This window comes from Olea europaea, unplaced genomic scaffold (assembly GCF_002742605.1).
Source record: "Olea europaea var. sylvestris unplaced genomic scaffold, O_europaea_v1 scaffold1296, whole genome shotgun sequence".
Taxonomy (NCBI): Eukaryota; Viridiplantae; Streptophyta; class Magnoliopsida; order Lamiales; family Oleaceae; genus Olea; species Olea europaea.
The window spans coordinates 268,601-292,042 of record NW_019230424.1 but is presented as its reverse complement, the minus strand read 5'-3'; the positions used below and the strand labels follow the sequence as shown (position 1 = coordinate 292,042).

The following is a 23,442-nucleotide window of genomic DNA, read 5'->3' as shown; positions in this document are numbered from 1 at the left end:
TGTTAGCCTATGCGGCCGCGTAGGTTAAGCCTATGCAGGCATAATTCGAGGTCCGATCCTACAGTTTCCTATTTTCGATATAACTCTTTTGGAACTCGTTTGGGACGCGATATGAAAACCTAGAGCCATCATATTTTGAGGCAGAACACATTGGGAAGCAAGAAAACACATCTTGGAGAGGATTTTGAGTTAAAGTAACAAGGATTTACACGAAGATCATCGAGATTTCAAGCAAATTCATAACCTAGTGATACTTTTTCTTCAATTATCATGTATTCTATAATTTTATCCATGACAGGCTAATTTTTCATGTACTAGGAGATCGATGTACCATATGATGTGATTTCTTTAATTTCTAGTTTGCAATTTGACAATAAACACGTATTTGCATGTCTGAATGATTTACATACAATAATTTTCTTCCATAATTAAGTGCACGTAACTGTGTGATGTTTGGTGGTTTATTTCATCTGTTCGAGAGAAGAGAAATAAATTTGACAAGGTATAAATCGTCGTAGGGTCTGATAGGGGATAGAGATATATCCCTATGCTTTGCGTGAATTTTTAAATGTTTATAAAATCACATGCATTCTTATATATGCATTTGTCATAGAAATATAGGCTAGTGATGTATAAGAATATATTCAATAAATTTCGAGAGAGAGTGTTGAATAGATTTAGGAGCATTGATTCTTCAATAATTCAATCGTGTTGTCATTTTGTGAAATTAGGGTTAAGAGTGATCATTGCATGAGAATTCGTGATCCTAGTGCTTTTAATTTTCATTGAATACAATCAATTTGCGTCCTAAACATTTACTTTGCATTTTAATTCGTTAAAATACTATTTTGCATATTGAGTTCATTCCAACCATCAAGTTTGCATGAATTAGGGTTTTCATAAATAGGGTTTTTCTAAAAATAAATTCCTGTTTTGACAAATTTGTTTTGGTTAAGGTTAAGATAGATAAAATTGAACTACTCGATCTCTGTGGGACGATACTCAGAACTTAATATTTCACTTTATTACTTGTTAACGAACCGTACACTTGCGGTAATTTTAAATCGAAAGAAATATTTCGTGAACAAGTTTTTGACGCTGTTGCCAGGGATTGAGTATTTGTTTAATTTTATTTATATTGGCACTAATTCGAACATTCATATTTGCATTTTCTGTTATTTTGTTGTGTTTTATTTCATTTCATTTTGATTTGTTCTATTTATTATTTCATCTTAACATCTAAGCACTCCTTTTGACTCTTCTCGCAAATTTGCATTTTAAGGTCCGCTAAAGAAGGATTGATCCCAGTTGATCCAGAAATCGAACGAACTCTACATCGAAGGCAGCAAGAAAATAGAGAGGCACAGCAACAAATGGCTAACGTGCAGAACAATCCAATTTTTCAGGCCAATGAAGAAAGGGCAGCGAATGAAGGAAATATGCTCGTAGAAGATTTCGTGACCCCTCAGATAATTCAAAGCTAGTCGAGCATCGTGTATCCACCGTTTGGACAGCCGAACTTCCAACTGAAGACTAATGTGATACAATTATTTCAAAACGGCCATCAATTCTATGGAAGAACTCAAGAGAATCCACATACGCATGTTCCATTTCTGAAGATGTGCCAACACTTTAGATATCAAGGAATCTCAGACGATGCAATCAGATTAAGATTGTTTCCACATACATTGCGTGACAAGGCAATTGAATGGCTAGATTCACAACCAATCGCAAGCGTCACTACATGGAATGATCTAGCCTAGAAATTTTGCACTAAGTTCTTCCCACCTGCTAAGATTGCAAAGCTCAAGCATGACATTTCTGTCTTCCATCAAGGTGACTTGGAGAATTTCGATGAAGCTTGGAATAGGCTCAAGAATATGTTGCGAAAATGTCCACACCATGGAATTAGCAAGGGACTTCAGGTCCAATGCGGGATTACTCCCAGCTTTCAAAAGCATGGTTGATTCCTCTTCTAATGGATCGTTGTCCATAAAGACAATTGATGAGGCACTGAAACTTTTCGAGACTATGACTACCACTTAGCTATGTAGACATCAGAATGAGCAGTTCAGAAGAAGACACTGGGGGTTTATGAAGTGGATGTTTATTCCGCCTTGTTTGCAAAAATTGATTTATTATTTCACAAGGTAGAAAATATGACATAATCAGCTACAATAGCACAGTCGAAAAAGGCCAGTTGTGAAAAATGTGGAGCCGAACATTTAACAATAGAATGTCCAATCTTGGTGCAACGAGTAGAGCAGATAGATTTTGCTCAATGGAGACAGCGGCAGCAAAATAACACATATAGGAAAACATATAATTCGAGTTGGAAAAAGCACCCCCAACTTCTCTTGAAGTAATAAAAACCAGAATAAGCCACAGGGTCAATATCAGCAGCTAGAGAAAAAGCCTCAATTAGAAGAGATGTTTGATAAATTCATTGAGAAGACTAATCAATAAATGGAAGCAAACAATCAATTCATGAGGAAAATCGAGGCCACTCTTCAAGACCAGAATGCCGCAATTTAAAATTTAGAGACTCAAATGGGACAGATGACAGTTGCTTTGACCGGCAGAGCACCAGGTAGCTTACCAAGTAACTCGGAAATAAACCTGAAGGAGCATGCTAATGCAATTACAACTCGAAGTGGAAAGCAGCTACTGAAAATCCATGTAAAAAGGTCGGGTGTAAATCAAGAAACAAAATCTCCAACGATAGAAGATCCTATAGAGCATGACGAGCAGATAGAGGAATTCGTCCCAGCTGAAAAACTAAGCAAAACACAAGGTAAAGCAACCGTTAACCCTCATGATCCTCCCATACCTTTTCCACAGAGGCTAAAGAAGCATAAGTTAGAGCAACAATACAAGAAATTTCTTGAGATTTTCAAGAAACTCTATATCAACATTCCACTTGTTGATGCACTGTTCCAGATGCCTAGCTACACAAAGTTCCTGAAGGACGTATTATCAAATAAACACAAGCTAGGGGATCACGAGACAATAATACTAACAGAGGAATGTAGCGCCAGAATTCAGAAAAAGCTCCTACCAAAATTGAAAGATCCAGGGAGTTTTACTGTTCTTTGCACGATTGGTGAAGTTTATTTTGATAAAGCTTTGTGTGATGTTGGTGTAAGTATAAATTTAATACCTTTATCTATTTTCTGGAAATTTGGCTTGGAAGATGCTAAGGCAACTATTGTACCGCTGTAGCTGGCTAATAGGTCATTAACACATCCCAGGGGAATAATTGAAGACGTGTTTGTCAAGGTGGAAAATTCATATTTCCTGTGGATTTCCTAATTTTGGACATGGAAGAGGACAAAGACATTCCATTAATACTGGGCAGATCATTTTTGACAATAGGAAGAGCCTTAATCGACGTTCAGAACGGGCAGTTGATTTTGAGACTAGGAGAAGAACAGATCTCGTTTAATGTCTTCAAGGCAATGAAACTACCTACAGTGACAGATAGTTGTTTCCAGATAGACGTGATTGACAAGGTGGTCCAAGACTCATTCTTGCTACATAACCCATCAAATGCGTATGAAGCTTGCATTGCACATTCGCAGTCAACACAATCCAATTGAATGGAGATGGAAACATGTGCAAGATTTTTGGACACTAACCCACCATACACACGCAAAAGACATTTTAAGGAGCTTGGGACGGGAACCACAAAACTACTATCGTCCGATCAGCAGCTGTCGAAATTAGAACTTAAGCAGCTACCGCCTCATATCAGATATGCATACTTGTGGGAGTCGTGTACACTTACAGTGATCATTTCAAACACAATCAGTGAAGTGGAAGAGGAGAAACTGCTTAGAGTACTCAGGGAGAATAAGACAGCAATTAGATGGACCATAGTAGATATCAAATGGATCAGCCTTTCACTGTGCATGCATAAGATTCTCATGGAAGAAAATTTATAGGCAACCATAGAAAGTCAGTGAAGGTTGAACCCAAATATGAAGAAAGTGGTCAGAGCAGAGGTATTCAAACTTCTTGATGCTGGAATCATCTATCTAATATCAGACAGCGTATGAACTAGCCCAGTTCAGGTGGTGCCAAAGAAATGAGGAATAACAGTAGTGCCCAATGAGAAGAATGAGTTGATACCGACCAGAACAATCACATGATGGAAGGTTTGTATCGACTACCGCAAACTAAATGCAACAACAAGAAAAGATCACTTTTTCCTTCCATTTATAGACTAAATGCTGGAGAGATTGGTAGGTCACTCACATTACTGCTTCCTCGACAGGTATTCAGGTTACAATCAGATACCAGTGACACCAAACGATTAAGAGAAAACTATATTCACATGCCCTTACGGTACTTTCGCATAACGCAGGATGCCTTTCGACCTTTGCAATGCCCCTGCCACTTTTCAACATTGTATGATGGCGATTTTCCCAGACATGATAGAGAAATTTATAGAGATATTTATGGACGACTTCTCGATCTTCGGGTCTTCATTTGACGAGTGTTTGGAACACTTGAATCTGGTATTACAAAGATGCAGGAAAATCAATTTAGCATTAAACTGAAAAAAATGCCACTTCATGATGCAAGAAGGGATCGTACTTGGGCATCGGGTCTCAGCAAAAGGGATTGTGGTGGATAAGGCAAAGATTTAGGTTATTGAAAAGTTACCGCCACTAACATCAGTTAAAGGGGTTCACAACTTCTTGGGACATGCTGGATTCTACAGGAGATTCATAAAGGATTTTTCAAAAATCACCAAACCCCTCTGCAACCTGTTAATGAAAGACATGCCTTTTGAATTTAATGAGGAATGTCTGACAGCTTTCAACACTTTGAAGGAGAAACTCACGTCAGCGCCGATAATTGTAGCACCCGATTGGGAGTTGCCTTTTGAGTTAATGTGATGCCAGTGATCATGCTGTATGTGTAGTACTGGGACAGCGAAAGAACAAGATCTTCCATGTGATGTATTATGCAAGCCGAACGTTGAATGATGCCCAGATCAACTATGCAACCACTGAGAAATAGCTCTTAGCGGTGGTCTATGCTTTTGACAAATTCAGATCATATCTCATGGGGTCTAAGTTCATAGTCTACACAGATCGCGCTGCATTAAAGTATCTAATGACAAAGAAAGATGCTAAACCGAGATTAATCCGTTAGGTATTACTGTTGCAAGAATTCGACATTAAAATTAGGGACAAGAAAGACATTGAAACTGTGGTAGTAGATTACCTATCAAGATTAGAGCATGAAGAACAGGAAGTGTTAGTGAATATCAACAAAAAATTTTCAGATGAGCAGATGTTCAGTGCAAAAGAAGCCCCATGGTATGCAGCTATCATCAATTATTTGGCTAAGTCAATTCCACTGCCCGATTACTCGAGTCACCAGAAGAAGAAGTTATTTACCGAACAAAAATATTATTTTTGGAAGATCCTATTCTTTATAGGCGAGTGGCTGATCAAATTGTGAGAATGTGTATACCTGAAGATTAAGTACCTGAAATTCTTGAGCATTGTCATTCATCTACCTATGCGGGGCACCTGGGAGCTTCAAAGACTGCCGCTAAGATCTTACAATCAAGATTCTATTGGCCTACATTGTTCAGAGACACCTTTGAGTTTGTTAAGAGGTGTGATAGATGTCAACGCACTGAAAACATCTCAAAAAAGAATGAGATGCCATTAAACAACATATTGGAGGTAGAGATATTTGATGTCTGGGGAATCGATTTTGTGGGACCATTTTCCCCATAGTTTTCAAATCAGTATATCCTAGTAGCAGTTGATTATGTGCCAAAACGGGTGGAAGCAGTTGCATTGCCAACGAACAACGTGAAAATGGTAATTGGATTCTTAAATAATTATATCTTTACCAGATATGGCACACCGCGGGCAATAGTCAGTGACGGGAGTAAACACTTTTACAATCGCCAATTCGAGCAATTATTGAGTAAATATGGGGTTAAACACCGTGTAGAAACCTCATATCATCCACAAACCCATGGGCAAGTCGAAGTGTCCAATCGGCAACTGAAGAGAATATTAGAGGTCACAGTGAATTCCTCCCGAAAGGACTGATCTAAAAAGTTGGACGTGCATTGTGGGCATATAGGATAGCATTCAAGACACCGATAGACATGTCTCCATTCCGCCTAGTTTTTGAAAAAGCGTGCCACTTTCCACTGGAAATAGAATATCGGGCATATTGGGCTATGAAACAGTTGAACATGGATTTGAAGGCCGTCAGTGAAAAGCATTTATTGCAACTCAATGAGTTTGGTGAATTCAGAATGGAAGCATATGAAAATTGGAAGCTTATCAAAGAACGCACCAAAAAGTGGTATGATCTACACATTCAGAGACGAGAGTTCGAAGTGGGGCAAAAAGTCCTGTTATATAATCTAGGTTCAAGCTTTTCCCTCGAAAATTAAGATCAAGGTGGTCGGGCCCTTACACTGTCACGAAAGTTCTGCCGTATGGAGCTATACAAGTCAGCCATGAAACAAAAGGAACATTCACAGTTAATGGACAAAGATTGAAATACTACTGGGACGGAGACTTTTCCAAATAAAAGTCCACTGTTCAACTCGGAATGCCTAATTGAAGCAGAAGTGGAATATTCGAGCTATCGACTATAAATTAGCGCTGAGGAGGAAGCAACCCGTTGTATCCTTTTATTTATTTTATCTTTGTTTGCATTAGTTTAGGAAATTTTAATTTCATACTTGCATTTTTAGTTAGGTCATCGATCATCCTTGCATATCAATAGAGTCTAAGCACAGTTCACACGAGTCCCTAGGCATTAAGCACGAGTTAAGACAGATTGAAGATGTTGTTGGGTGATTGGGTGTGACATTTATGCACTTCAAGACAAAAGGTCATTTCAAAAATTTAAAGGACTAATGTGTGATTGAGAGTTCAAAGTGGTTTTGGCACTAAGTTAAAACTCACACACGCACCAAGAAGTTTAAAAATCTAACTTTGAAAAGTTTGGGGTGTTAAAAGGTCGGGTCAAGGTACTAATTGAAAACCAAAGTTGGTTGAAGTCGTGTTCTTGGGGGAAAATCAATTTTTTTTTTTACTTTATTTATTTATTAACGTAAAAAAAAATGGACGTTTAGTCTATGAGGTCGCATAGACTAAACATCTATGCAGCCGCATAGATGTGGTCAGGGCCAATTTAACTCTATGCGACCGCATAGAAATACTCTATGCGGTCGCATAGAGTACAAACGAATTTTTTTTTTAACTTTAGTTTTTTTTTTTTTTTATAAAAACACACGACCCTCAAACTCACACCAAGACCCCCTCCCCAACTCTCTCACCCATCTCCCTCTCTACTTAGCTCTTTCTCACACACCTCCAACACGAGATCCACAACTCATCACAATTCATAACTTACATTAAAAACACATCTTGCATCCACTTTGTGGTGGTATTATAGTTCCAAATCTCTACAAGTTTGCAAGGTAAATTCTCTACACCCTATTCCATCAATTCCGAAATTGGGGCAACTTTTCTTTCTATTGAGTAGATATTTGATGAAGATTGGGTCTTTTGTTATGCGTATGATTGATATGTGAATATGGGAGCTACATGATAGAGTATCAATAGCTAAAGTTAAGAGAATTTCACAATGTGTTTGATTAAATGCCTAAGTGACAAGCTTTATGCAATTTTGTGAACTATGCTTTTGTCATGCATTGAAATAGAAGTGAATAGCAATTGGGTAATGAGATATCACATGAAAGGCCATGTGAAACAGAAAATCCATTTCGCAACACATAGGCACATGGTTAGGTCACGGCATGTCACGACACCTCACGTCACCCACTTTGGCACATAATTTGACACACCAAACGAAATTCGATTGATTTGAAATTTGAGTATGTGCTAGATCTCATTGAATACTTTCCTGTGCATGGATTGTCGGAGAAAATTTCGATATTTCTCGATAATGCCCGGGGTTGAAAGTGCGCACTTGATCATGGGTCAAATTTTCATGATGTGCATATTTGGGCATTTGGGCCTAATTTTGTTAGTTTTTTCTATTCTCACAATATTGCTGCTATCTTGAGTATCATGTTTTGAATATTGCACACCAATGTTTATACATGCATGTTGAAGCAAGTTTGGGAGATTCATGAAATACGTACATTACTGATCTCATTTCATTTATCGGGTTTCAACAAAAGGCTTAATGAATGCTATTTTACAACTTTCATGGATGCCTCCAAAACAAACTTCCAAGGAGAAAGAAAAAGTCGGCCCATCATCAGGAACGACATGCAACCGAGAGCTCAAAGGGGACATACAAAGGTTCTTGAATTCTGACGCTGCAGCACAGTATCAAAACATCATAAGTCGATGGGTTATGATTCCAGAACGGCCAGTTAAGTTAAAGGATTTCCCAGGCTATGAATTGAGTACTTTTGTCGACAATTGGGTTGGGAAAGGATAGTTGAGCGTCTACACCCTATCTATGAAACATTGGTGGGCGAATTCTATGCAAACTTCAATACTGAATTGACACAACAGGCCTGAACACCTGCATTAGACATGGGTGAGGGGAAAGTAGATAATGTGCTCGCTAGAGGTTATACACGACTATTATCAGCTAACTTGGGACAACATATCCCCGTCCCGATCGAATTCAATTGGAATGAAGTTGTAGAAATCTTATTGGGATGAGAGAATCATGGTCACTTCGCACTACTTAATGGCATTAGATTGAGCTGACACATTCGATAGCCATCTTGTGGCTATTTATGTGCCATAACATCGAGCCAACCTCATACAAGACCACATTTACAGATGCCACAACCGGATTCATTTATCACTTGGTTTAGGGAAATAAAATTGACCTCGCAACTCTATACTATGATCAGATACATTATATGGGAACTTAGGAAGACAGACATAGCTCTATGATTTTTCCTAGCCTCATCACTGGCATATGTAGGGCTGCGGGAATCAACATTGTACCAGGGGAGGCGACTGCTAAACCTAGCCCCCTTATAAAGCGCGGTACTTTGGAAGCTCAAGACAGAGCTAGGGTCAAGCACAGAGAAAAGGAAGAGAGTGAGCGTCGCAGGCGGCAGGCAGAGCAGGGCTAGGCCCCTACAGATCAGAAGATGCCACAGGCATCACCACTAGAGGTTGAGGTCGATACACAATTAAAACGTCATATATTCGCCATCACCACGGAGATCAATCGCGACATACAGAATCTACAGCAGACGTTGGCAGCTTTGACGACTGACATGCAGACAGTCCAATGTGATATTAGTACCACTCAAACCATGGCGCAATCTACATATCAGGAGGCCCGATCAGCTAGGAGAGAGATGGAAACTACGAACGAATGGCGGAATATATATGTGGGTAGAGTGGATGGAATACAAATAAGAGTGAATGACACTTGGGACCGAATGCGAGGCATGGAGGGTGAAGTTAGAGTATAGAGTAGCACAATGAGAGCCATGCAAGCAGAGTGGGTTTAGCAGTCAGACCTACTAAGGCAGATCTTGGCTCATTTCTCACATCCACCGGGTAACGACACCGCGGGACCCAGTTATCAGTCACCACCACCACAGTGATCAGGGAAGTTTTATTTAACTCATTTTGCTACTTCTAATTCGCACTTGTCCTTCAAATTATGCCTTTTTGAAGCTTTTATTTTTCACATTGAAGACAATGTACTTAAGTTTGGGGGGGTGGCATATTTTGAATGGTGACACGTTTTGGAAATTAAATTATAGGCATAATGTAATCCTTTTTGAAACAATCACAGTCCATCAATACTTTCTTACTAGTTGCATATTGTGTGCTTAATGAGTGATTATTGGATCAATATGTTGTATTAAATTCATTGCATACTTGCGTGGATTTGATAATCTTGCCGGCAATAATGTGATTATTGGAAAATGTTTGTGTTAGGAGCTGTGGATATGGTACAGAATTTGATTAACTGATACTTGTTGATGCAGTACTTGACATTCCATATGCACGCCACTCATGCCATACATGTTAGGTGGGTGATTGGGATTGAAAAAAAAAACAGGAGAAACCAGAAAACCTTGATTATATTAAACCATAAATGAATGTACACCCATAAACCAAAGTGAATAGTTTGGATAAGATTTAACAATTATGGGGGGACATTGAGATAAGTGGGGGCTTCGTACATGAATTACGCTGTGTGGAGTGCCTAAACAAGTGAGATGAAAACTAGGATAAAGTCTTAAATTGGGGGTTGATTCTAGAGACTAAATGTCTAGAAAAATAATAAAGGGACATAAATCTAGGTTATGAAAATATGACACATTTCCAAGCCTTTATGACTCGAACAAGTAAGCCTTTAAGGATATCTAGAAATCTGGTACCCTAAAGTTAACTGGTTTGGGAGTCATCGACTCAAAGCTCATTACATGAGTCATATAGAAAGCAAGAAGGAAAGAGGTCAACAAAAAGTCATCTGATCGAGCTTTTGTAACTCGAGTGAATAAGCCTGCAATGGTGTAAAACTTGGTGCCCTAAAGCCAACTGGTTTGGGAAACATCGGTCTAAAGTTCGCTACACGGGTTGTATAGAAAGCAAATGAGAAGATGACACACACAAAAAACGAATGAAAAAAAGTAGAGAATGTTAAAAATATAGAATACGATATTATGGATAAAACCCTTGGACATTCGATTGATAAAAATCACACATTCAAGGAGAGACAAGTAACTTAGTTTAATCTCGAGTGTTGAAGCAATCAAATCTAGGAGAGCCTTCACTTGTCGACATGCGAACTTGTGATGGTGAGATCTATCCAAACAAAGAGAGGGTAAGGACTACAGTCACGTATTCTTTTAACTTTAAAACGCAACCCCGAAATAATTGAGTGAAAAGAATAAATTTGGGGGGTTGTGTATCTCTCGAGCGAAGTAAGGATATATTTGACCATTTTGGGGTCGGGATTTAACCAATCATGAGCTTGATATGTTGGCATGACTTCACACACACACGTCAAGTATGTATTCAACAAGTAAAGGTTGATTTCATTCATGCATTAATCAATTTTATTAAAGTAAGAGACTTAGTCCAATCCTGAGACATGAAAGGTTATTGAGCCATGTTTGTTTTTGAGTTAAGTCGCTATTTTGTTTGAGAACAAACAACAATTCAAGTTTGGGAAATTTAATAAGTACGTTTTTGTGCACTTATTTAATGCACAAACATGACTAAATCTCGAGGAAAATATTTAAATTTGGCTTAAATTCGTTCAATTGTTGGATTGTAGGGTATAGTGATGGGAATGGCGGAATTCATGAGAAAAAGAAGTAAAAAGGACCAAAACGAACCAAAATGGAAGTTAAGGAACCAACACGTAAATATCCAAAAGATGAACCAAAGGAGCAATCAAAGATTCAATCGAGTCAAGTACCAATTGGAGGTTAACATTGATAGAGGGAAAGAAAAGAAGGAAGAAACGAGGCCAAGAATGTGGAAAATAAAGTTTAAGGACTAAAATCAACGTTCGAAAAATGGGGAACCTATGCGATCGCATAGGAGCCTCCCGAATGTCTTAGGGCCAAAATTGTTAGCCTATGCGGTCGCATAGGTTAAGCCTATACGGTCGCATAGGCATAATTCGGGGTCCGATCCTACAGTTTTCTATTTTCGATATAACTCTTTTGGAACTCGACTGAGGCACGATATAAAAACTTAGAGCCATCATATTCTGAGGCAGAACGCCTTGTTAAGCCTATGCGGTCGCATGAGCATAATTGAGGGTCCGGTCTTGCAGTTTCCTATTTTCGATATAACTCTTTTAGAACTCGATTGGGATGCAATATAAAAGCCTAAAGCCATCATATTTCGAGGCAGAATGCATTGGGAGGCAAGAAAACACATCTTGGAGAGAATTTTGAGCCAAAGTAACAAGGATTTACACGAAGATCATCGAGATTTCAAACAAATTCATAATTCGGTGATGTTTTTTCTTCAATTTATCATGTATTCTGTTATTTTATTCATGATAGGCTAGGTTTTCATGTACTAGGAGATCGATGTACCATATGATGTGATTTCATTAATTTCTAGTCTGCAATTTGGCAATAAACACGTATTTGAATGTTTGAATAATTTATATACAATAATTTTCTTTCATAATTAAGTGCATGTAATTATGTGATGGTTGGTGGTTTATTTCATCTGTTCGAGAGAAGTGAAATAAATTTGACAAGGTATAAATTGTCATAGGGTCCGATAGAAGATAGAGATATACCCCTATACTTTGTGTGAATCTTTAGATATTTAAAAAACCACATGCATTCTTATATATGCATTTGTCTTAGAGATATAGACCAGTGGTGTATAATAATAGGTTCAATACATCTCGAGAGAAAGTGTATATTCAAAACTTGTTTTGAATAAATTCTTGTTTTGACAAATTTGTTTCAAGTGTATAATTTTGAATTAGTTCAAGTGTATAATTTTGAATAAATTCTTGTTTTGACAAATTTGTTTCAGTTAAGGCTAAGATAGATAAACTTGAACTACTTGATCTCTGTGAGACGATACTCAAAACTTAATATTCTTTTATTACTTGTTAACGTACCATACACTTACGGTAATTTTAAGTCGAAAGAAATATTTCATGAACAATAATGATTGATCGTGTTCAGGATTCTCAAAGGAGTTTGAAAATTTTGCTAAAGGTAATATTTTAATCACAATTTCTATCTAAACACAAAGACAATTCTTGATAATCGAAAATAAATTTCAAATTCCACTATGCACGTGTAAGTAGGTTCCCAACACTTCTATCTTTAGTGCCCATTGTTGGGATGGAGATGAGGAAAGCTCTCTCTCTCTCTCTCTCTCTCTCTCTCTCTTGTTACTCACAGAGCCGGACCTGATGGGAGGCCCAAGAGGCCTCCGCCTCAGGCCCATAATTTTAGGGGCCCATTTTTTCACTTTTTAACTTTTTTTTTTAAACGCACTATGCTCATGCGTTCAAAAGAAAAGACCTCCAGACTCCGAGAAATCAACGGCAAAACCTACATGTCCAGCGGTGGTGGTCGAAGCTAATGTGGTGTCCGTCCTCACCAATTCACCGTCAACAATCCACCTCTCAATTCACCGCTCCTTTTTGTTTAGGTTATGTCTAAAATATAAATTTATTATTTTTCTTTCTTTCACTTTCCTGCACATAATATAGTATTTCAGTTTTTTTCCCCTTTTCTCTTCCCTTTATTTTGGAATTTTGGAGTGTAATTGCTGTTATAATGTTATTGGCTGATTTCTTCTTGCGGTTTCCAAAATCTGATGATATGCTCTATTCTTCAACTTCATCTATAAATTCCTTTTTTTTTCACCCGTTTTGAAAATTTGAATCTTCTGAAGGCATTTTTGATTTTCCTAACTTTTTAATCAAATATTCAAATGTAATTTGGAGAAAAAAATAATGTACTATTTTGATGGCAAAGCTCTACAATAGAAGAAGAGAATGTGAAAGGTTTTTATTTCATTTCAAAGTTGAATAGGGCTCACTGGCTTAATTTTATACAAGCAATTCAATTGCTTAAAAAGTTACGAATTGTTTCAAGAAGGTTTTAATTTTATTTTAATTTTGCTTTTAGCTGAATATAAGTGTGAGAAGAAGGGTGTTTGTTTTGAGTGTAGTTGGACAGAGCCTTTAATTATGATTGAATCCATAAAGACAAAGGAAAACTTGCTGGACTTTTGCATAATGTAGGCCTTAGGGCTTTTAGCTACTTGTTTGAACATGAGTTTTTTCCTATGATTCACAAGGGATCAGAATGGTCTCATGAGCAAATGCCTATAGACGTGGTGGATCATATTGTGGATGTGCATCATATTGAAATAAAATATGAGGCTATAAAAAGAGTAATGGAAATGATATTTGCTAGTTCGAAAGGCACTCGAGTTATTGGTTGTAGATACCTTAATTGAAAGCAAATAATTATCTAGAGATGGCATCTCATATACATGATCCTTCACAATATTAGAAGTTAGATGACACAATAATCCAAACTATTGAGACAGCTCTAGACCTAGAATTAAAGGAATCGGGGACTTGATCCTTTGCATTCGTCGGAGAGATTTATATCAGTTTTGTAATGAATATGCTATTCTCGAGAAGCAACTAGACAATTTTAAGAATATCACTCCACAAAATATTGTTTGTTCACAGAAAAGTGGTGGAGTGGCACTTAAAGAAGCGGATGTTGCAGTTACCAAGGTTTTTATTTCTTACATGGAATTGATTAATAGTAAGGTTATTCCAAAAAAGGGGGTGGCAAGGTTTAGTCCCAATCCCAAGTAATAAAAATAGAAATTGAGAGTTAAGAAAATAAAGATTTCATCATTTTCATTTATCCTTTGTTCTATGGCCTTTGCTGGGATATTATTCATGGACTGCTTTGGGATCCTCATAGCTTATTTTTTGCCTTTGTTTTTTTCACTTTTCAGTAATTGTTAGCTGACGAGTGACTTGAGTCAAATACCATGGCTCCTAAACTGCATCTGGAGCTCAAAGAGAGAGAGAGAGAGAGAGTAGGCATTAATTCGAAGTCAGATTGGATAAACGAATAAATACTTTAATGAGAACAGAAGGAAGGAACACCGAAAAATTTATTTGTTGTTTTATTGTTGATTTAAGTTAACAAATTTAATTCCGTAAATTTCTAATTTTTATTTTATTTTTTTTAAAAAAGGATTGTTTGCTACGAATTAGGGCCTAGGGCCCAAATTCCGAAGTTCGACTCAGGCCCCGCGAAGCACAGGTACGGCATTGGTTACTTATTTTGGAAGTTTCAATAATAGTTGAAGTTAGGAACCTGATCCGTTATTTCCCTCACTACATGAGTGTAATAGATACGAATTCATTATTTTTAGTATGCAACCTTTCATCTGGTAAGCTAATGAAGGGCAATTTTACGTATTATTCATAGTTTCCCAGCTCTAAGATCCTGTCAACATTTTTAAGAAGCAGATTTTGTAAAATTCTAATTGTTTTCAAGCAATTGAAGTACAAATTTATAATCATTGAGATGTTCCAATCTTCATTTACTTTAATGTGCTCGTAAGATGTGTCTTTATACTATGACTATAGTCATAAGTAATGGGTTGCTTTCTGAGGAATTAGTGATGTTTTATATTTTTTCCCCCACGTTACTTGTCTATGCGTTTACGTGACTGATTCGAAATATATGTTAGAGCAGACCTGAAGGAATTGAGTCCCTTTGTTCTGATCTGGAAGTCGATCATACTGATTTCCGCATATTAATGCTTGCTTGGTGAGTTGTAATATTTTCCTTTTTATACTTCAAAATTGAAATTGACATTAACGATTATGTTTTTAGGAAAATGCAAGCTAAAAGACAAGGATATTTCACCTTTAGGCTTTAGCATTCTCTTAAATGTATATTCACTACTAATGTTCTTTGATTTGGCTCATGACGCTCTTGTTTCTTCAATAGATTCACGTGCTTAAGTTTAATTTATCAGCTTCAACTCCTGTTTTCTTATCAACTTAATGTGCATGTTTGTATTCTTTTGCGCTATTGAATAAATTGCAAGGATGTACCTCATAAATGTATATTACACCTTCTGTATCACAATGGGGAATATCTTATTGAATTCTTTAATATAAAAGTGACAGCACAAGAAGGTGTTCTTCTTTTCCAGGGAATTTCCGTCTTTTTGCTTGTTTATGGCAAATGCTTAACACAACACTTCGCCCATCGACGGATGGTAGTTGATGCCGATATATAATTCTCTACTCAAGAATGCTTACCTGCCTGGAATTAAAATATTGAAAATCAAAGTAGAGTCATATGTTTTTATTCATATGCGTGCCAAATACATGCACTTGCGCAAGCACAGACTGTCCCGTCTTTCTGTAGAACTTGCACATTTAAACATTTTTCAACTATAGTAATAATACTCCTCAATGTCCTCATCCTATTACTTGCTCAGGAAGAGTGGTGAACAAGCCTTGCTTTGAAAGTAGACACGACACAATAAGTAAAATCAAGAAGGCACTTCCAGAACTTGAGAAAGAGATATGGATAGTCTTAGGTTTTGTAACTTTCTGTTTAGAGATGTGTTAGGATCTTCCTTTAGCTGCCCAAAGTGATTTCTGGGCTCAGTTAACCATTAAACATCGAATTCAACACCAAATCGAGGGATGACCGACCGCCGGCGTCCGCCCTTCCTATGGTTGCTATTTCCTCTTTTGCTTGTTGATTCTACCACACACTTAGGATGGATACCACACAGGTAAGAGTCACAAAGCCACAAGCAATTGGTAGGGAAGATAACTTCGCAGGAAGCATGAAGGAAAAGAAGAAGAATAACACCTCTCTCTCTCGGGTTCTCTTCAAGCACGGCACAAAGGAGAAGAACCAATTACCAATATATATATTAGTTCAATGACCAACTTAAGGTAAGTCACAATATGGTAAGTAGGCTCGACTAGGGTTAAGTTCAAAAAAAAGAAACAACAAGCCACAAAGAGTATTAGCCATCCAATAGGTAAAGCAATGTTAGGTCGGTTCATCCATTATTCGATGTTGAATTATCGTTCAGTCATTCATGTCGACTGATAAAATTGGTTTTCATCATCGCCTGAGAGGTCGTTTGACAACATGATGTCTAACAAGATGAAACTATGAATTCTAATGAGGTACTAGGTGATGCATCACAATATTAGTGTGAGATTGTAATTATATATTGGTTCTTTAAATAATCTACTATCTTTTCCCCTGTCACAAGGCCAGAAGGCCATCAAACTTTGTGGACTTCTACTCGTACGCTTTTAGATATTGCTTGACTGGTATGCTCCTTTTTTCAGCTTCCACACAATGTTTGGCTCTTCAAATTCCCATTTCAGCTGCCTGCTAACCCCTTTGTATTGTATGTACTTCCAGAGGAAAAGCAGAAGAGTATAGACATTGAATGCATTTGCATACTGCTGGATCTTGTTCTACGGTCGCATTTTCGGCCCCAAGCTGATGCACTTATTCAGTATCTAAAGGTGAGCATCTGCGGTTATGCATGTAATCTCAGCCTTTGAATGAATGCGAGATTTTTATGGTCTTAATGAACAAATTTTAGATTCCAATTTGGTTTTATGTTTCAGGTTTCATGAATATTCTTTTGGTCCATATTTTGTTACCTCAAATTTTAAGTATTTCTTTGTTTTATTTTGGTATTTGCTGAGATGACATTACTGGGTACTATGCTGTTATGTAGTTGATGAGATGCACGGAGGAAAACTTACTATTTACACAATTTATGGTTGGTGCAGATGCAGAATGATTACAGGGTCATTAACTTGGATCAATTGATGGGGTTCTATCGGTTCTGTAATGAGGTAATTCGATGCTTTACCTTACATCAAATCATAAAGTGTGACTTCTCTGTATGATCGAGTTATGTAAACAATTTGGTTATAAACAGTGATGGCATTCTGACTAACAGAAGCTGCCGATACACTAATTAGGAGACACTTCAAACTAAGTTGTTTCCAACATTAACAGAGATTTATGCATACAAGAGGGTTTCTTGGGGAATTATTGAGTCTAAATTTGTATTTTTTTTATTTTTTTATTTTTTGTCCCTTGTAATTAATGCAATTTTGTTGATTTGATGATCTTGCAACAGATTAGCTTCCCAGACTTCAGCAATTATGATCCAGATCTTGCTTGGCCCTTGGTCTTTGATAATTTTGTCGATTGGATGAGTGTAAGGTGAGAACCATGTCGAAGTCTATATTGCCTACAGCATTGCTTATAATCAAATTAGTAAATTCTTCTGAATTTTCTGTAATACATACTGCTGCAATGAAAGTGTTTCATTCTGGTATTTAGTTGTGTGAAGTAAACCCACCTATAAATCAAACAAAAGAACCAATTAATGAAGGATTTGCAAAGATTAATTTCGAGAAACTTAAAACCAAAAACTGAAAAATGGAAGAACGATTTTCCCCTTTTTAATTGGGCTCAGAAACTTGATCCACACCACAAAGGTATTTCCAATTTGAAGGTCATTATCAGTTACAAAGACAATTTAACAAAGAAGGCAGAGGAGGATTTGTTTTGCACTAAGCAGGAGGAGAGTTTCTCTTGTTTTTGGTGTGATAAAAATGAAGGATGAAGGCTCCAATTTATATGCTCAGTGGGGAGAACTAATTTCCTAGAAATCTTGCAAGATTAGGATAGAAAATCTGCGAGATTATGTTAACTAAAAGATAGACCTCATCCATGACAAGATAAGGTAGATGAAGAAAGATACCGATTTTATTTATCTATCTTTTTTTGTGATAAATCAAATTACCTAAAAGTCGGGTATTAAGCATCTAGCCCAATAAACTGATTACCTCTAAACACTCAACATAATTGGGCTACTTCAATTGTGGTATGGATTTAATTCTTCAATCCTAAACTTACAGCCTATGAAGTTAAAACGGGCCTAGATTTTTCATCGTGGAAATTACAAAATTCCAGATATTTGAAGATCATAGTGCAAAAATCAGCCGGGAAAGTTTTTTATTCAATATTCAGGTATGGATTTGATTATTAATAATCAAATATATTTACCTATCCCAATTCAATTCCAATACCATTTTCAAAATCCCTAGTCTCTCTCTTCACTCTCTCCTCTCCAGGGGTCGTTGCAAATCGGACTTTCTTCGATGAGACACAGGCTGGAGTTGTTTACGCGGTCGGCGGTGCTGCAACGTCGCGAGGACTCTCTGATAGTCCCTGCGAACGACTGCACTGAATCGTTTTCGTATAACTTCTTCACATTACCATTCGAGTTGAATCCTCTCTCTATACCCTTATCCTACTGCTGTTGTCGGTGAAAAGCGCCCACCGTCGATCGACGCTCTGACGTCGGGGACTGCTGAGAGTTCTCAGCAGCATCGCCAGGTGAAGCTGATTCCAACGTCGACGCTGCTGTGAATGGCGACTCTTAGTTCAGTAGCCGCGATGTGCAGTGACAATTTGAGCGCCGCTGTGTGAGGCGATAGGCCAATACGGTCACTGCAACAGTTTGTGTTGTTTTGCAGTGGCTTGTGGTATGTTCTGTAGTGGTTTTTGGTATGTTATTTAGTCAATATAATGTTTGTGGTATAGTATTGTTGGTATATTGAAGGGGAGCAGGTGGCTGCTAGTAGTCGGCTTGGCTTGGTGCGGTGGTGATGTTGTTGGCAGTGGCTGTGATGGTTGGGTGAGTGGATCTGGCTGTCGTGTTGTATTGTTTGTTGGTCATGGTGGTTGCCGATTGTGTAGTTATTCAGGTGGCGGCAAGGCGGTGGTTATTTGGCGTATGTGACCCGCTATTTGGTTTTTGTGACGGACTCTTGAACCGTGACCTTAAAATTCTATAATTTGTGAGTTTGTGACCATGTATTGTGGTGGATGGAGATCGGTGTATGGGGTTTGTGACCGATAATTAATCTTTGATCTTCAAATTTGATCATTTTGTGACTAAAAAAATAATTTGTGATCGTCAAATTGGAAAATACGTGACCTGTGACTTAAAATATTTTGGATTTGTAACCATTTGTGACCTATATTTGTGATACGTGACCTATAATTATTTGAAATTTGTGACCAATGACATAAGTTGTGATCTATAAAATTGATAGATAAATTGTGATTTATAACTTCGAAATAATTTGTTATCTATCAAAATTTTGATTCGTGACCTCGAAATAATTTGTGATCATCAAATTAGAAAATACGTGACCTGTGACTTAAAATATTTTGGATTTGTAACCATTTGTGACCTATATTTGTGATACGTGACCTATAATTATTTGAAATTTGTGACCAATGACATAAGTTGTGATCTATAAAATCGATAGATAAATTGTGATCTATAACTTCGAAATAATTTGTGACTTATCAAAATTTTGATTCGTGACTTCGAAATAATTTGTGACCAATTAATTTGATGATATGTGACCAATGAATAAATCTGTGACCTATAATTGTGTACACGTGTCATTAATTGTATAATTGTGACCTTATTATATTTAATTAATAAATATATTTAATTAAATAAATAAAAACCTGATTTTTGCATTAGTTAAACTTAAAACATGATTTTAGAATTGTGCATAGTTAATACATGGTTTATGAATTTTTCCCTTTTTCATCATCGTCTAGAGGATTTGGGTATCACTTACCAAACATGCCCAACAAAAAGTATGTGCTAGCTGGACTTGCCACAAAAATACCAATTAAACTACGCAACTTCGATTCTGCTTTCATTTAGAAACTTCTTTCCTGTTACTAAAAATGCCTCTTTATCGTTCATTTTTTATTTTATAAAGCAAAGATATATATAAGCTGAAAGTGTTCGTGATCTTGTATTCTGCAACTTTTTCAGAACCCTCTCATACTCTAGTTACTTCCTATGTGCATGTTGAGGTCTACAATTGGCTTGGCTGCCCCCAGCACGCAAAAGGCCAATGCTTTGCATTATGGGGTGCGGATGGGACTGTGTTCATCCCAACTAATTTTTTCTGTAGGGCTGAGGGTGGCCCGGCATGGATCTACCTACCACAGCCCGGTCTACACCTCTAGATGTAGATGGAGACATTTCCAGTTTCCTTAAGTTCCAATATAGTTTCTCTGTGATTACTTTTTTACAAAGTTCTGATGGTTTGTATCATAAGCAATATAGTAATGGCGTTGGAGATGCTATAAGGAAGTGGGTCCAGTTTCGGGTACTTTTCCATTTAAAAAAGTAAAAAGTTTGGCAACAAAAATAATCCAGTGGTTAGTAATTCAAGCAAAAGTGCCATTATTAAGCATAAAGCGGTTAGAGAAAACATGTTCTTAAAGGTGCACATTCCCTTGTCTTTTTAGCTTAAGACATAAGGTTATGATTTGAAATATTTTGCAACCCCTCATAAGATTACAGGAAAAGAATCTAAGGGCAAGAAGATTAGATATGTAAATTATTTGTTCGGTCAGTGGAGTTTACAGTTGAAAAAAAAAAAAAAAAAATTCAAAATATTTTCATATTTACTGTCTAGCACTGTGTCTTGTTTGGGTGGAATGGAATCAAGAACCTAAGGCGAAGATGGAGGCAGAGAATTTATGCTTCGACTACGTCTGGTTGTGGCAAGCGGCGGAGAACACGATGAAGATGACGATGAGTTAGACGAGGTAGGGAATATGTTCGAGCTGCTCCTCAGTTTCTTCTTCTCTTCTTCACATCTTTGGTCTTCAGTTTAGTGTAGGCAAACTTTTGTGGAATTTAAATTCTCTGGAATTATGCAGTTGCACAACAAACCTAGAAACCATATGATTTATCAACCAGGAAAAAAATTAATTTATTTAATAAATTTATAGTGGATCATAAAGAGAAATTTATTAACCATAGCATCAATTAGCATCTAAATTATTCTTCTGAAACAAAAGTGAGCACCAATGATGCACATGGGGCTCCACCAAATACATATTCCACTTGAAAACATGGACGAATCATTTCATTTAAAGCAATCACTTTTGCAGCAAACATAATTATTCTGAAATCAAATGCTAACATCACTTTAGCTGTTAATAACAATTTGATTATTAGGCAAACGTGTGTATATTTAATACTGATAACTCTAGGGCATGTATATCTGACAAACATGACTATCTATATGTTTAACACGAGTATTGGACGATTGCTAACTATGATCAAATCATACTAAAGATCGATCTAGTCTTCACCGGATTCTAAGGAATGACTATTATAGGCAGCGAGGAACCAATGTAAGACAGTCAGAACTAAAAATACGCGATGTGAGAATTTTGAATGATATGATATCTTCTTCAAATAAATCATAGAATTAGTTACTTACCTAACCTAGCGAGTCGATTAATCCAACTCGGGATGGGATTTCCAGTAAGTTTAATGCAAACATCATTGGAGAAATGGTTGCAATTCTTGGTAATGAGATTATAAGTATTTCCTCTGTATTTTTGTGCAAGTTCCTCCATAAGTCTCCTGACTCCCCCAGGACTCACATCTGTCCATCCCATCAAAATTGACTTCCTGAATGTAAATCCATCACATTGTTTTGGTTCTCCTTCGAAAATTCCTGTTGTTGAATACTCATGGCCTCCAAATGCATATTCTACCCCATGAACTGCCACAATCTCATCAGAATATATAAAATCAATCATAATTTTGATGATAGAAAATGAAATAAAAAGTCAGTACTTTGGAGTATAAAGTTAGTAAGAAAAATAACTTCTAAAATCGTAACATAACATGCTCTTCGAGAAATGTTGCAATCGAGTTAATAGGTTTGTACGAATGAACGAAATATATCGACTTAGAAGCAAAGCAAGATAGGGATACAAACCTTGAACCCCAGAATGATAGGCCCCAAGACCAAGCCAATAAGCATAGCCATTAATGCAGGTTAGATCATAGACATTAAGGTACACTGGTACAGATCCATGGCTACACTGAATTGAACTTCTTCTGCATAACATTCTTAGCCGATCAAGAAATTATTTGCAGCCCTTTTTTATGATTGGCCTCTCCTTCAAGAATTAGTGCATTCAAGAAAATGGAAATGAATTTGAATTCAGAAGGGTTGATGAAGCAGATTGAGAATAAATTTGAGATGGTGGCAAACCACAGAACTTATATAGAATCTGGGTGTGGGGTGGGGTGGGGTGGGGTCTATTGGGGTGCGGGTAAGGTGAATTAAACGGCAATATACTGTATGCTAAACATATACTGAAGTTGTTGGATCAAATTTTTTTAAATTTCAAAAATTCGTTTTTTAATGGAGAAATTAACGTACATTATTATGATAGAGTGTCGGTTGTGTATATTGTATTATGATACATATAATCTCTGATTAATTGCGTTTTATTGGGGGTGGAAATTGTATAATGATATTTATTGCAGAGGAAATTAGTGGAGTAATCAGATCAATGATTATCATAATTCTGGTTTTGAATCAATGGCAGCGTATTTGATGGCACTCTATTCTTATTCTCGACTCTCTCTAAGAAAATATATTTGATCTTATAGCCTAATTATCCACGTGACCACGTCTTCCCTAATTCTTGGACATTTTGGTATATGTGGTAGCGTCCGACCCTCTTAACGGATTCTTTTCGACTTCTTTTGGTATATGTGGTAGCGTTCGACCCTCTTAACGGATTCTTTTCGACTTCTTATGGTGTAGTTTTCTGACATATTTTTTTGTATTGTTATTCCCTCATTTCGACCCATAAACGAACTATGAGAGAGATGTTGAGGTGAGTGAAAAATTTGGTGACTGAAATATAGGAACAGCTTAACACGGAGGACTATTAGAATTTTTGATAAGTGCTTTCTACTTTTTCAATTTTGGTAAATCTCAGAAACTTCCCGAAGTTTAAATTAATTT

General features: G+C 37.0%; 2 protein-coding genes across 3 annotated transcripts in view; one reads left to right on the top strand and one right to left on the bottom strand.

The window, feature by feature from the left end:
* LOC111374810 (DCN1-like protein 5) overlaps nt 1-17,808 on the top strand; it is a 32,690-nt gene extending 14,882 nt beyond the window's left edge. The window contains exons 4-10 of the mRNA XM_022997546.1: nt 15,242-15,316; nt 15,383-15,421; nt 16,003-16,093; nt 16,797-16,857; nt 16,952-17,058; nt 17,332-17,397; nt 17,688-17,808. Of these exons, the coding sequence (XP_022853314.1) occupies nt 15,242-15,316; nt 15,383-15,421; nt 16,003-16,093; nt 16,797-16,857; nt 16,952-17,058; nt 17,332-17,397; nt 17,688-17,777 (529 nt within the window). The 3' untranslated portion in view covers nt 17,778-17,808. The remainder of the gene's footprint in view (nt 1-15,241; nt 15,317-15,382; nt 15,422-16,002; nt 16,094-16,796; nt 16,858-16,951; nt 17,059-17,331; nt 17,398-17,687) is intronic.
* LOC111374815 (deSI-like protein At4g17486) lies at nt 17,791-22,656 on the bottom strand. Of its 2 annotated transcripts, none has more exons than XM_022997555.1 (3): nt 22,399-22,656; nt 21,892-22,179; nt 17,791-17,912 (listed from the first exon to the last, which is right to left on the bottom strand). In XM_022997555.1, exons 1-3 carry the CDS (start codon nt 22,529-22,531, stop codon nt 17,890-17,892), a joined length of 444 nt encoding a protein of 147 aa, XP_022853323.1. In that variant the 5' UTR covers nt 22,532-22,656; the 3' UTR covers nt 17,791-17,889. The 2 variants fall into 2 exon arrangements, with proteins under 2 accessions (XP_022853323.1, XP_022853322.1); XM_022997554.1 differs by lacking the exon at nt 17,791-17,912 and adding an exon at nt 20,985-21,335.
* Nucleotides 22,657-23,442: the final 786 nt, after the last annotated feature.

Bases quoted from the DNA above. Each gene is read 5' to 3' on its own strand.
- LOC111374815 (XM_022997554.1), bottom strand. From the start codon at position 22,531: ATGTTATGCAGAAGAAGTTCAATTCAGTGTAGCCATGGATCTGTACCA. The intron at 22,180-22,398 runs GTTTGTATCCCT...AGATTGTGGCAG, and splicing joins CTATCATTCTGGGGTTCAAG to TTCATGGGGTAGAATATGCA. The intron at 21,336-21,891 runs GTAAGTAACTAA...TATGGTTTCTAG, and splicing joins TAATCGACTCGCTAGGTTAG to GTTTGTTGTGCAACTGCATA.